At 38.2% G+C, this 13,959-nt stretch overlaps 2 protein-coding genes across 3 annotated transcripts; one reads left to right on the top strand and one right to left on the bottom strand.

The window, feature by feature from the left end:
- The first annotated feature begins 551 nt into the window (after positions 1-551).
- LOC117813716 (mitogen-activated protein kinase kinase kinase 17-like) lies at positions 552-7,421 on the top strand. 2 transcript variants are annotated; one of them, XM_034684718.1, is made up of 14 exons: positions 552-737; positions 983-1,034; positions 1,471-1,533; positions 1,713-1,748; positions 1,870-1,979; positions 2,085-2,385; positions 2,483-2,518; positions 4,018-4,065; positions 4,211-4,254; positions 4,382-4,592; positions 4,774-4,963; positions 5,119-5,251; positions 5,778-5,885; positions 6,617-7,421. In XM_034684718.1, exons 2-14 carry the CDS (start codon positions 986-988, stop codon positions 7,052-7,054), a joined length of 1,767 nt encoding a protein of 588 aa, XP_034540609.1. In that variant the 5' UTR covers positions 552-737; positions 983-985; the 3' UTR covers positions 7,055-7,421. The 2 variants fall into 2 exon arrangements, with proteins under 2 accessions (XP_034540609.1, XP_034540610.1); XM_034684719.1 differs by lacking the exons at positions 4,382-4,592; positions 4,774-4,963; positions 5,119-5,251 and having other exon boundaries at positions 554-737; positions 6,617-7,420.
- Positions 7,422-7,547: 126 nt separating this feature from the next.
- On the bottom strand, positions 7,548-12,615 carry LOC117813717. The gene is made up of 13 exons (XM_034684720.1): positions 12,307-12,615; positions 11,669-11,709; positions 10,898-10,982; positions 10,637-10,727; positions 10,362-10,450; positions 10,151-10,278; positions 10,014-10,065; positions 9,697-9,794; positions 9,421-9,557; positions 9,266-9,331; positions 8,317-8,363; positions 8,039-8,187; positions 7,548-7,881 (listed from the first exon to the last, which is right to left on the bottom strand). Exons 2-13 carry the CDS (start codon positions 11,694-11,696, stop codon positions 7,592-7,594), a joined length of 1,260 nt encoding a protein of 419 aa, XP_034540611.1. The 5' UTR covers positions 11,697-11,709; positions 12,307-12,615; the 3' UTR covers positions 7,548-7,591.
- Between the last annotated feature and the right edge of the window lie 1,344 nt (positions 12,616-13,959).

Here is a 13,959-nt window from a genome sequence, read left to right as displayed (position 1 = left end):
CGGGCAGGTGCCTTTCTGTGTGTACGGTGTACATATTAGGACATCCTCAGGTCTCAGAGTGAGGTGTCAGACCTCAGATGAAAAAGCATCATGTCTTCGGAAAAGCTCCGTCATATCTCCGGAAAACCTTCATCATGTGTCAGTTTTCGGATGAAACGGCCTCAGACCAAACGGCCTCAGACCAAACGGCTTCTGACCTCAGACCAAACGCCTTCCGACCAAACGGCCTCAGACCAAGCGGCTTCAGACCAAACGCCTTCAGAATAAAACTGCTCCAGACCAAACGGCCTCAGACCAAACGGCTTCAGAATAAACGGACTCAAACCAAACGGCTTCAGAATAAACGGACTCAAACCAAACGGCTTCAGAATAAACGGACTCAAACCAAACGGCTTCAGAATAAACGGACTCAAACCAAACGGCTTCAGAATAAACGGACTCAAACCAAACGGCTTCAGAATAAATGGAGTCAGACTAAACAGAGTCAGAACAAAAGGGTTGAGACAAACGGTTTCAGAAATAAATTAATCATTTTATTTTGAAGGGGACACGTCATTAATCTAATAGCGGGACCATAGGGCGTGACAAAAAACGTCATCAACATGCGACCACTACAACAGGTACTGGCCCGGGAAAGTGGACACGGCGCTACAGAGAAGAAATAGAAAAAGAAGAAGAAGAAAAAGAAGAAAAAGAAGAGGAAGAAGAGGAAGAAGAGGAAGAAAGTGGACACGAAAGTAAGTTTTAGCTGTTCTTTTTCTATTACTTTTGCCAATGTCAATATATATTTACTCATGGTTGGATGTTTGAATACAAATAATGATAACATGTAGGGAGCGAGCTAGCTTGTGACATTTTTAAGGCAATAGTAACATTACATTGATACCGTTGTGTGTAGCTAATCTTCGCTCGCTTCTATCATGGCAGTGGCAATGCCCGATGCTTTGCTAAATTGACGAGTAATCAATTCGTCCATTTTCAGGAAATGCACAAAGTGAAGGAGTACGAGGACTTGAAGCGAGAGCTTGAAAATGGTAACATATCTAATTAGGGTTAAAATTTTTAAGGTCAACTGACACAGGAATGCCGACATAATTGGGCTTAATTAAAAATGTCTTATTAATCAGCACTACTATCTAATTAACTCTACCGTTCAAAAACATATTATTATCTGAGTGTACCATTGCTCCAGCATTAGTTGAGCAAGTTTGGCAATGTTTTCATCCACGAACAAATTCAATTAATGTGTTTTTTCAGAAAAGCCCAGACTGCCAGCCTTCTGTACTCTCTAACCAAGCTTATTAACTGTTGATATTGTTGGACTGCACCCCCTGACAAAGGCCGAGATATATGAATGTAGTCACAGGTGTTACTTGAGTAAATGAATACTATATAATAATTTGATTTAAGAGTTGGTAACTGCTGTATAGTAATATTGTCACTCCCTACCTCTTCACATTCCATTTGTAGGTGAGCTCACTCAAAAAGGCTTTGATGCCAAAGTAAAAAAGCTCCTGGTGGCAGAAGAAACAGGTAAGCCTGACAATTGATAGATGCTGATCTTATGACTCCTGAATTAATGAACTGGTTGTTGTTTTATGACAAATAGTCTGATTTAACATCTAAGGATAATACTTCAGAATAAGGTGGACTGGCAGTAGTGGAATTCTATCCTGAATCAGCTTAAGAATTGATGCGCTTTTATTTTGCAGATGATGTCAAGCCAGGACCTTCCAACACATTTTTAAGTAAGAAAACTACAATTTTACAAAACTACAATTTTGAGATCTTGCACTCTTACTGTTCAAAAATAGTTTAGATCCCTTTGCTTGGCACAATGTTTTTTCTAAATGTATGATTGCATCACAGGTGCAGCAGAGGCCTTTGGCAAAGCCAAAAAGCTACTGCAGCCTCAAGTTAAAAAAAAGCAGTTTCCTCTTTGTGAGAAACTTGTGGACCATGGGAAATCTTTAGTGAAGGTTTGTGAACAGTTATCCACAGACACTGATTGACACTGATTGTACCATTTGTATACATATCTAAGCGCCTTGGTCTTTTCTTCTTTTTTTCTCCCTTGATGTTAGATAAGAATGGCTCCCATGGAGTGGAAGCCTAGAACTAAGAAAAGATCTGGACACTACCAAAAATTAATAATGGAGGAAACTCCTCCCCGTCTCATTCTAAAAGGCCATGAAACATATGATGACCTGGTCAACACTGGCAAAAATAGTTTCTGGCCAGATGAAATTGAAGGGAGTGAGTTCACCCTCTGCCATGTTGATGGGACCAGGTGGACCAAAGAGGACTTCTACAAAGAATTTAAAACTGTGTCAGATATTCCAAATCCATGGAAAAGGACCTTGTATATTGGCCGGAGAGAAATAGGTAATTGTTTCAAAATATGATAATAAGTAGTGTTATCTTTGAGTTCATTTTGTAGAAATATGTTCATGTGTATTTTTTTCTTTTTGTATTTTTACAGAAGTCGTTTGTTTAGGAGACGGAAGTTGCACCTTAGGTGTGTACCTCTACACTGTGTTCCAAATTAGTACGCAAGTTGCATTTCTGTGAATATTTTCAAAAAAATGTTAACAGTCGTTTTCAATTTTTTTAAGAAGTCAGATAGCTAATATATTTCTTCAACTGTGTGGTTAAAATGATGCTTTTCAAAGTAAGTCGGCTGTATTTTTCAATAAATGCAGAATCTGCAGAAATGAGTGTGCAAAATTATTATGCAAGTTGGTGATAAGAGCATATAACTTGAGAAAATTAAAAACTAGGCACCATTTTAAATGTTCTAATGATTGAAAATAATAATATTTACTACAACTGTATTCAAACTTCAACAAAAACAACAGTTTTCTTTACATTTGTATACAAAATAAAACTGTTAATGTCTTTGAAACATTTGAAATCTGAAGTGTTTCTCAAATGTCCAATATAACCTCCTTTTCTTTCAGTGAGGGTCAGAGGTCAGAGGTCACTGGTAAACTGATTTAGTTTCTGATGACTTCTCTGCTGACTCTGTGAGCTGCACCTTGTATGGCTTTCCAACGATTGTCTTTTGAGCTGTATTTCTCACCATCACTATGAATTATCTTCTTTATTATTGACCACAAGTTCTCAGTCGGGTTGAGATCGGGTAAGCAAGTAGGCCAGTTCATGAGGCGATCCTCTTTTGTATTTTCCTCCATGGAGGAAAAGACATTCAGCTAAAGTGAAAAAGATGCTCGAGTTCATGCATGAGCACAATGCACCGTCACATGCCTCACATTATTCCCAGGACAGGATGGCATCTCAGGGCTTTAAAGACGATCGCCTCATGAACTGGCCTGCCAGCTCACCTGATCTCAACCCAACTGAGAACTTGTGTTCAATAATAAAGAAGATAATTCATAGTGATGGTGAGAAATACAGCTCAAAAGACAATCGTTGGAAAGCCATACAAGGTACAGCTCACAGAGTCAGCAGAGAAGTCATCAGAAACTAAATCAGTTTACCAGTGACCTCTGACCTCTGACCCTCACTGAAAGAAAAGGAGGTTATATTGGACATTTGAGAAACACTTCAGATTTCAAATGTTTCAAAGACATTAACAGTTTTATTTTGTATACAAATGTAAAGAAAACTGTTGTTTTTGTTGAAGTTTGAATACAGTTGTAGTAAATATTATTATTTTCAATCATTAGAACATTAAAAATGGTGCCTAGTTTTTAATTTTCTCAAGTTATATGCTCTTATCACCAACTTGCATAATAATTTTGCACACTCATTTCTGCAGATTCTGCATTTATTTAAAAATACAGCCGAATTACTTTGAAAGCGTCATTTTAACCACACAGTTAAAGAAATATATTCACTATCTGACTTCTTAAAAAAATTGAAAACGACTGTTAACATTTTTTTGAAAATATTCAGAGAACAAATAATTATTATATTATATAATTCTTTTAATTGTCTAACATGAGCCAAAGCATTTTCATTTTTGTTTAGTCTAATATATGTGTCATGTTGCAGATGAAATCCCTGAAACTGGAGTGAATGATTGTGAAAGTGGTGATTTAGGTGTGTACCTGTATGTCTACCATTTCCAAATGAATAGACATTACTATAGAATTTTTTGATCACATTTCTACTTTGTATATGTTTTTCCCATGTGTATGCTATTGCATGTTTACAATTTTTAGTCTAACATCTGTGTTATTTACAGATGAAATCCCTGAAACTGGTGTGGCTGAGGATGTGGCAGATAAGGTAAAAACATTGATCTGATAAAATCTTATGTTTGCGAATTCATCATTGTCTTATTAGTATCTTAGACATGGTTTATTGCACATTAGTAAACATGCAATATGCGAATTGTGGCCAAATTTGTTTGTAGGATTTCCATCCTGAACCGTCAAGCTCTGAGGAGTTTCGATCAGTGAGGGCAAGAAAAAAAAGCCAGTCACAGGTGGTAGGGTCATCTGCAGGTGGAGCTGTAGGCAGAGCAGCCCCAGGTGAAAAGACAGCGGTGGAGGGAGATGCAGTTAGTGGACATGGGATGAATCACCCTGAATCATCCCTGACCCTGACTCCTAATTTACCATCATGTAAGGAGTGACAGATTCAACAAACATTTTAAGGCATAAGTTTAAGATAAGCAAATAAAGAATTGAAGTTGCAATAACCAAGAGATAGGGACTGCTGCTCCTGGAGATAACAAACTTGAGGAGTGATTGGAGTACCAAGTGGCAGCTTGATAATGTGTTTTTGTATGTTTTTGTCTTCAAGTGTATCTGCCACGTGTTCCATATGTGGACAGTGCAATGATAAAATATAATGAGGATAATCCACTGGGGGAAGGAACCTTCGGTAAGGTTTTTGGAGGCTGCTTTCAGGGTACTCCAGCAGCAGTAAAGAAGATCGCACTCGGCTCTGGAGGAACAGACAGAGACATACAACACGAGATAAACGTGTCCCTGTAAGAATTTGATGTGATTTAAATAGCTTTCTTGTTATTTGATTGTACTGTGTTGTAAGCCAACATTTCATACAGACACATTTAGCAGGTTCTAGTAATTAAGTTGTGAAAGATTGTGAAAGGACACTGTGTTCTTTGTCTCGTATTTATATTAGGAGGCTATCTCATCCCAACATTGTCAGGCTTATGGCAGCAGCCCGCACGGAGTCCTGCTATTTGTTGGCGACAGAGTATGTTCATGGAGCAAGCCTTGAAGCAGTGCTTCAAAAGGAAAGCTGCTTTGTGAAGGTGCCATTACTTGTTCTTTCTTGTACCCACAGTAAAATGTTTAGGTATCTAACTGAATGCTTTATACTTGACATTAGGTTTTTGTCTATTGCAGTAGTTCACAGCTTTTTCATGTCTGAGCCTAAGACCACAGAAAGATGAATTTATAATCCTCTTTCTGTTCACAACTCAGGACTTTGTAGCTTCTCACTAAATCTGTATTATCTGAATTTCCTTTTCCCTCCTCCTCTGCTCCTATAATTTAGACATCTACTGGTACTTTATTTTAATATGTGAGATCTGTCACGTTATTGCAGCTGACAACATGCTGCTTCCTGTTATAGCCCTTTCAAAGTGAAGTATTTTGGCCTACGTAACATGAAGGGAGTTTCAATGTGAAGTTTTTTTCCCGGAAATGAAGTGTAAATCATTAAAGTAGTAGTAGTACAACTAAAAGTAGTAGTTGAAATGAAGTATTATGGAAGTTCTGTCATGTGGAAGCTGCATTTTTATCTTTCTCTTCTTTTACCTCTCTTCTTCTTACTAGCTTGAGGGGGATGATGCCAGCTTCATTGCATTGGACCTGTCAATGGCCGTGGAGTACATCCATTCTCAAAGTATCATTCACCAAGACATAAAGCCAGCAAATGTCATGGTAAGCTTTTTGTCTTTTTTTTAAGTTTTAATCATTCATTTTATTCATTTTCATTTTCCCAGATCAGAATTTAATTTCTAAACCATTTCTTCAACTTGCTGTTCCCCAAGTCACTTATTCACATAAATGCAATTATTCATTACTCTCAAAATGAAAATTCTTTAGCATATTCATGCAAAAGATTATGTACAATTGTTTGCTATTTCCTACATTATCAATGGCTAAAGACATGTTGATTAAAGTGTTTCATATTGGTTCTGTGTGATAGTCTTAACCCAAAACATCTAGTCATTAGACCATTGCATAAAAACAGTACATGCATAGTACATGCAAAGAGGTTGAACATGTCACACAATCTGTTCTATAGTTATTTCTATACATTTCCATTAAAGTGTGTCCTGTAAATGTGTCCCAAATTGATGAATTGAGGAGGTAAGACTACAGCTAACCACTATATTACACATTTTGCTCACAGAGTGAGGTGTGTGATTGAGTTGTAAACTGTATTTGCTTTCATCTTTTTCCACAGATTCACTTCACAAAAGTAAAAAGTGCACTCTCCTAGAATAATTTCCCCTATGGCACTGGACACTATTGGTTGATAGAGGGCTCTTAATAGGATGAGATTTATATGAACTATGTTATGTCATCTGCAGTAAGTGATGAATAATAAAACCTGTGATATTTTGGACAACCTAACCAAGGGAGCTTTGTGATCTGATACCTTGCAGGTCCACCACCCATCCAAGAAGGCTGTCCTTACAGACTGGGGCCTGGCTAATATTCGAGACACAGTGATGCTGCGTAAAGGCAGCCGATTTACAACAGAGGCTGTTGGGCCAACTGGTGGGACATATCTTTACATGGCCCCTGAATGTCTTCTGAACTTTGAAGAGGCCTCCTGGCAGACCGACATGTGGTCCCTGGGAGTCACATTTCTCGAGCTGCTCACAGGGTCTGTTCCGTGGGTGGTAAATAAGCAGCGAGAACTTGCTGCACTATTAGTCATTAAAACCCCACCCCATGCCCTCGCTCATCTGAGTGAGAGGTACAGCTACCTGTCTGGCTTGGTGGACTATGAAGCCTCCTCAAGGCCAACAGCATCTGATGTGGTCCAGTTAATAAAGTCAGGGCTCGACCTTTCCGGCCGATATGGCTATAGTTGGTAGTTTTGATTCATTGTAACCCACATTCTTGTGTATAGTTTTGTGTTCTATTTTTCCATCTTCAATTGAATGTAAACATAAAGATGTTGGCAGTCTACAGTTAATTTCCCAAAAATGTGATTTTGAATGTATGCATTTTTTTGTGTTCTACTTTAAATTAAGGTAAAATTTAATTTTTCATTAACAATGCATTTCTAACTTACTGCAAAAAATTAAGATGTTGGCAGTCTACAGTTAATTTCCCAAAAATGTGATTTTGAATGTATGCATTTTTTTGTGTTCTACTTTAAATCAAGGTAAAATTTAATTTTTCATTAACAATGCATTTCTAACTTACTGCAAAAAATAAAGATGTTGGCAGTCTACAGTTAATTTCCCAAAAATGTGATTTTGAATGTATGCATTTTTTGTGTTCTACTTTAAATCAAGGTAAAATTTAATTTTTCATTAACAATGCATGTCCAACTTACAGTACAAAATAAAGATGTTCTAAGACTTATTTGCATACTTTTTATTTTCCTAAAGAACCAGTCACTCCACTTAAATATTTCCACTGTTCAAAAACTTGTACATTTCATTTGCCTCTGCAAATGTAGAGGGTGTGGGAAGCGTGTTCCTAGTCATGGCAGTGGTGAGTTCCTTCACTACCATAAGGTATGCAGCAAGGCAGCCCTCTACTGTACGTGGAAACTGACTTTTCCCTAAGATGATCTGGCACATTTCTCTGAATTCCGAGTTTGCCACCATCGATGGTTCATCTTTCTCACTGATAATGTCTTTTGCATGGTCGAGAAGATCTGTGTCCACTGTGTACAGCATTTCTGCAAAACCTGCAGTTGGGAAGAAAAATTGTGTATAGGTACATAAAGCCGTTCTCAAAGCTCTACAATGATTTAAGTTAAAGATGAAAGGTAAATTTAATTTTCCCCTTACTGTTCCTTTAGAACTAAGCAAGGCAAAGTAATCAACCTGTTGCAAATTACATACCAGGAGGTGGTGAGGTGTACAGAAGGTCTGGCTTCCCAAATGGGCCTGGTGCATGGCGTTGTTTACGGATGTCGTGGGTGTTCCACAGAGCCCGCTCAGTTTCCAGTTCTTCCTGGAAAAGTAGTAGGTGCGTGTACTGCAAACAATTGCTATGGAGGAAAAAAAAAAAAATAATTCTTGTAAATACATCTGTTAGAGACATGTTAGCAATCTGAACATTGTTTGGTTGAATATTTAGAGATACTGAGGCATTGTCATGTGAAAGAACCGTCTCTTACATGTGTACAGGGTTGTCGAGTTCAAGGATGCCAGACTCCATCATGGCCTAAGTGTGTGATTTTGAAAAAGACAGAAGTTGCAAGTGTTGAAATTACATCAGTAAACAAACTCTAAATCTACACACATTTAATTTATGTTGTTGAGACTACAGTTGGGGATTGGATAGATCCTTAAAAGCTAGAACACTTAGAATTCCAAGGCAAGTTGAGTTAATGGATCAAGCGATCTCATATGAGGCCAAGTCACTAGAAAATCAAGGTGTGCTGCTATTCATAGTTAAGCTACTTCAATGATTAGCATTTCATTTCGGAAAATAAAATTCACATTAAAACTCCCTTCATGTTTCATTGTCCAAAAACATTTACTTTGAAAGGGCTATAACAGGAAGCAGCATGTTGTCAGCTGCAATAACGTGACAGATCTCACATAGTAAAATACAGTAACAGTAAATGTCTAAATGATATGAACAGGGGAGGAGGGAAAAGGAAATTCAGATAATACAGATTTAGTGAGAAGCTACAAAGTCCTGAGTTGTGAACAGAAAGAGGATTATAAATTCATCTTTCTTTGTTCTCAGGCTCAGACATGATTCGAGTGTTGCATTGCAGACTTGTTTGATGGGGGTCATGTTGAGTTAATATATTCATATGCGTGATCCTTTATCATTTTGTAGTACCCCAAAATATCATTAATTTGAAAATCAATTATATAAAAAGGACATTAATTAATTAATCACAAACAAATGAAAAATTGATACAAATGTGAAGTCGTTAATGAACGAATGAATGAATAAATAAATCAATCAATGAATACATAAATATTATTGGTGTTTAAGGACCTTTTCAAATCAAAGTGGTGTTTATAATAAACCAAGCAAAATATTACAACATTTTGAAAGATGTTGTTCTTATTAATTTTTCTGTGTTGTTAAAACATTTGCTTTGGTACCTCAAATGTTGTCAGCCATTTCTTTATCCATGTCCTCTTTAAAATGCTGTTGAAGCATTCAGCTCTCTGAACAACAAAAGAAAATGACATTACTTTTTTTTTTAAAGCCATCAGTGCTGGTCTAAAAATACTTGTGAAAAAACTTAAAAACTTGCCTGGTTGTGCACCGATGTCCCCATTCTGAAGCACTTCCATGCCTGGTTCCCCAACTCCCGCATGTGAAATGCCATCTGCATTTGACCAACAACAAGGTTCTCCTTTCCTCTGTCGGATCGAATCAACTGGGGACAGCCTGAGCAAGATAATATTTGATGTTGCTAACAGTTTCAGTACGACCACACAAAAACATTCTAATGTTGCAAAAATGTAACCCTTCAGTCACAACCTATATAATAAGAATTCCAACAAAGTAATAACGATACAGTGCATACCACCGTGTTCCTGAACAGCATCATAGAAATATCTTGCCACAAATCTTTGCTTGCGGTTGGAAGTGCCAACCTTCAGCCAGAGAACCTTCCTAGAGAACCTAAACCAAGACAGAAAAGGTGCACATATCCACGCAAATATAATGTGATTGAAACATCTTTGTGGCGCATGTAGTTAAAGCCTGATTTTCACTGAAAGTCTACTTGGAAATTGTGTGACAAAATATTCATCCACATTTCATCTTCACACAAAATTAATTTCAAATAATTTACATTATCAGATTGCAAAGACTATTCAAAAATGTTTTCTATATACATACCCATCAATCCCGAGATGTATCCACATACCAAAGAACTTGAGTTTGTCATTGCCTGTGTGGAACAATATGCATTTGTAAGTATTACAGTTGCAATCTCTGAGAGTTCATTGCTTTAATTATGAAGACAAAATTTGTACCATCAATGTGCCAAGTGTCATTTGGACCACAGCTGATGTAGTTCCTGCGTTGGATTTTCTTCTTGCCAGGAGATCTTCTCTGAAGACCACTTGCATCCAGATCCCTCATTACTTTAGCAACATCATCTCTACATAACAGTGGATGAAAAATTTAACTCTAAACTAAAGGGAGACAGTACTTGAACATTATTAGCAAAGTATAGGAACTAACCTGTAGCATGGCCTTACTCCTCGAACATCCCGAACCCGCCTTAGCATCGCCCTGATGCCTTGTTCAGGTGAACAGTGTCTTATCTCACTCTGGAAATTAACATATTATACAACATAGTGAACCATGTAAAATTGAATGACGTACACTGCATGAACAAAAAGAGCAACTTGCAAGTGTTCAATATTTCTGAAAATAACATGCAAAACAGGTTACAACAAAAACATACAATATGCTAGTATCTTTCCCTTATTTTCTATACATGTTTCGAGACTTACCTCCACAGCATTTTGTATTTCAGTGATAGGTCGCTGGTGGCTTCTTCGCCTCAACCCTAATAGTTGTAACACTCTTCTCAGGTGTCTCTCACTATAAGGCCACAAGCCAAACACAATACAGACTTTCCTCATTAAAAACATACATTGTGTCCTGTACACAAGCAACAGACTACTGTTATTATAAAACAATGTGTATATCAAAGATGTGTCATATCAATGGTATCTAATACAGCAATATTAACTTTCAAAATATGGGCCTACCTGATTTTATGTCCAAATGAAGCCAGCATACTGCTGATTTCCCTCTGTTTAAAACCATTGTTGAATAGCAGTTGTATCATTGCATCTGAAAAGTTAAGTGTGACAACCATAGGTTGACTGAACTTCTAACTCCTGCACTGATACTATAAAGCTAGCCTGTGGGGGTAAAGACATTTGCATGGTAAAAATTCTACAATGCACTCACATAGGAGTAGTGTAAGATCAAGAGGTATGGAGCACCCTTCAACAGAAATTGGTACCGATACCATAGGAAAATTAACCCTCATATTAGCTTGTAAGGTTGTCAGAAAACATTGAAGTGTCAAATCTTAATATCAAAAAATTTAAATGGATACTATTTTCAGATTGAACACTATCAGTCTATTGAAACTACTGGTGCTTTCTCCACCACCCCCACTAACCAAACCTGTTATGTGAATTAAATTGATATCATCCACAAACAGAGCAATACCATAACTATGATAAGTAAAACACATGTATTCTATATTTTAGTACCCTTAAAAGGATTACTTTTTATTGTTACTCTAGGTATTTCATACATTAGTCATTTGACTTGTACTTGAGTAATTCTCACTCGTGTCACATTTCACATTCAGAAGGACTTGTCAGTACTCGTCATATTTCTGCAATAAGGTTACTTGATTTTACACTGCTCGATAACCCTGTTCACAAAAACCAAGCTGCAGAAAAGATAACTCCAAATAGTAAGTCATAGTTGGTCATCGTTAATATATTGATTATTGAGGATACTCCTTTCACTCCCTCTCTCTGCTGACATCTTTGACAGTTGTCTGCAAAAAGGAAAACAAGCAAAATGTTATTGCATATTAATAGGGCCAGACTTACAAATGAAATGTACTGTGCAATTAGTAGCAATCCACAAACAACAGGCTTCTCTGCATCATATGATTTGAAAATGTATCAGGGCTATAACTCTGGAGCTACTCATCAGTAAATAAGGAAACGGTACCATTATTTAAAATAATATCCATCGTAATGTATGCAGTGTGGGTTGCAGGATGGTTAGTACCATTTCGGTTCATGTTATGAAGTCACACAATCAACGTAGGCAGATTATTTTAGACCAACTTGTTGAATATCAAATTAAAATCCCCCCAAATTAAATTTACTTAAGTAGGTACGCTTTTAAAATGCTTTAATGGTCTTATAGCCTTACTTTAACAAATATACGTGGCTGACGTTTGCAGCAGACCAAATGTTTTCTCCTTTAATTTGTTTTTACGGATTGCTACTGCTGAAGCTAGCAAATAAGCCACACATAATAATATTAGCCTAATATAAAAGTTACATATGGTAAAAATTAGTGTGTAAAGTAAACTTGGTTTACTTTTTTCAACATAATCAAAAGAAATAATGCTAAAACTTACTTTCGTGTCCACTTTCTTCTTCTTCTTCCTCTTCTTCCTCTTCTTTTTCTTCTTTTTCTTCTTCTTCTTTTTCTATTTCTTCTCTGTAGCGCCGTGTCCACTTTCCCGGGCCAGTACCTGTTGTAGTGGTCGCATGTTGATGACGTTTTTTGTCACGCCCTATGGTCCCGCTATTAGATTAATGACGTGTCCCCTTCAAAATAAAATGATTAATTTATTTCTGAAACCGTTTTGTCTCAACCCTTTTGTTCTGACTCTGTTTAGTCTGACTCCATTTATTCTGAAGCCGTTTGGTTTGAGTCCGTTTATTCTGAAGCCGTTTGGTTTGAGTCCGTTTATTCTGAAGCCGTTTGGTTTGAGTCCGTTTATTCTGAAGCCGTGTGGTTTGAGTCCGTTTATTCTGAAGCCGTTTGGTCTGAGGCCGTTTGGTCTGGAGCAGTTTTATTCTGAAGGCGTTTGGTCTGAAGCCGTTTGGTCTGAGGCCGTTTGGTCTGGAGCAGTTTTATTCTGAAGGCGTTTGGTCTGAAGCCGCTTGGTCTGAGGCCGTTTGGTCGGAAGGCGTTTGGTCTGAGGTCAGAAGCCGTTTGGTCTGAGGCCGTTTGGTCTGAGGCCGTTTCATCCGAAAACTGACACATGATGAAGGTTTTCCGGAGATATGACGGAGCTTTTCCGAAGACATGATGCTTTTTCATCTGAGGTCTGACACCTCACTCTGAGACCTGAGGATGTCCTAATATGAACACCGTATGTGTGGAGTTTGCATGTTCTCCCCGTGCATGCGTGGGTTCTCTCTGGGTACTCAGGCTTCCTCCCACAATCCAAAAACATGCTCAGGTTGATTGATCACTCTAAATTGCCCGTAGGTGTGAGTGTGTGCATGAATGGTTGTCTGTGATTGGTTGGCGACCTGTCCAGGGTGTACCCTGCCTTCCGCCCGAAGCCAGCTGGGATAGGCTCCAGCCCCCCGTGACCCCCAACGGGATAAGCGGTCAAGATAATGGATGGATGGATGGAATCCTGACAGGGCAAGACAAAACTTGGCAGCTTACTAAGATTCAAACATGTTGCCAAAAGATATTGATTAAAACATATTTCATTGATTTGAGTGATTTATGTATACAGTTTATAGAAAACAGCCACAGTGATTCCACAGCGATGAATTCTTATCTGCCCGTTATGGTCGATTTGACATGAAACTGTCCTCATTCAGCTCTCCTTCTTCTCTGAGCTCTGCGGTTCACACACCTTTAAAAGCAGGCGGGGGCACTGGTGGCCTAGCGGTCTAAGCGGCCCACGTACAGAAGCTATACCGTCCTCGTCGTGGGGGTCGCCGGTTCAATTCCCTCTCCTCTGGAATCATCTACCAGTCAGGGTCCGGGAGGCAGACACCCTCTCTACTTTTAAGAGTAGGCTTCAAACTTTCCTTTTTGATAAAGCTTATAGTTAGAGCTGGATCAGGCTTGGACCAGCTTTTGTCATGCTGCTATAGGCCTAGACTGCCGGGGGAACTGACACACTGACACACTGGGATCCTAGCTCACCCCCTTCCCCCCAACCCCCTCATCACTTACTTTAACTCTGCCTGTCCCATTAAAGTTACTAACCATAGACCTTTCTGGAGTCCCTGAGCACCATTGTCTCGTAGATTCCTCT

This window comes from Notolabrus celidotus, chromosome 6 (genome assembly GCF_009762535.1).
Source record: "Notolabrus celidotus isolate fNotCel1 chromosome 6, fNotCel1.pri, whole genome shotgun sequence".
In the NCBI taxonomy this organism is placed as follows: domain Eukaryota; kingdom Metazoa; phylum Chordata; class Actinopteri; order Labriformes; family Labridae; genus Notolabrus; species Notolabrus celidotus.
The sequence above is the reverse complement of the archived record's forward strand: the minus strand, read 5'-3'. Positions and strand labels throughout refer to the sequence as shown.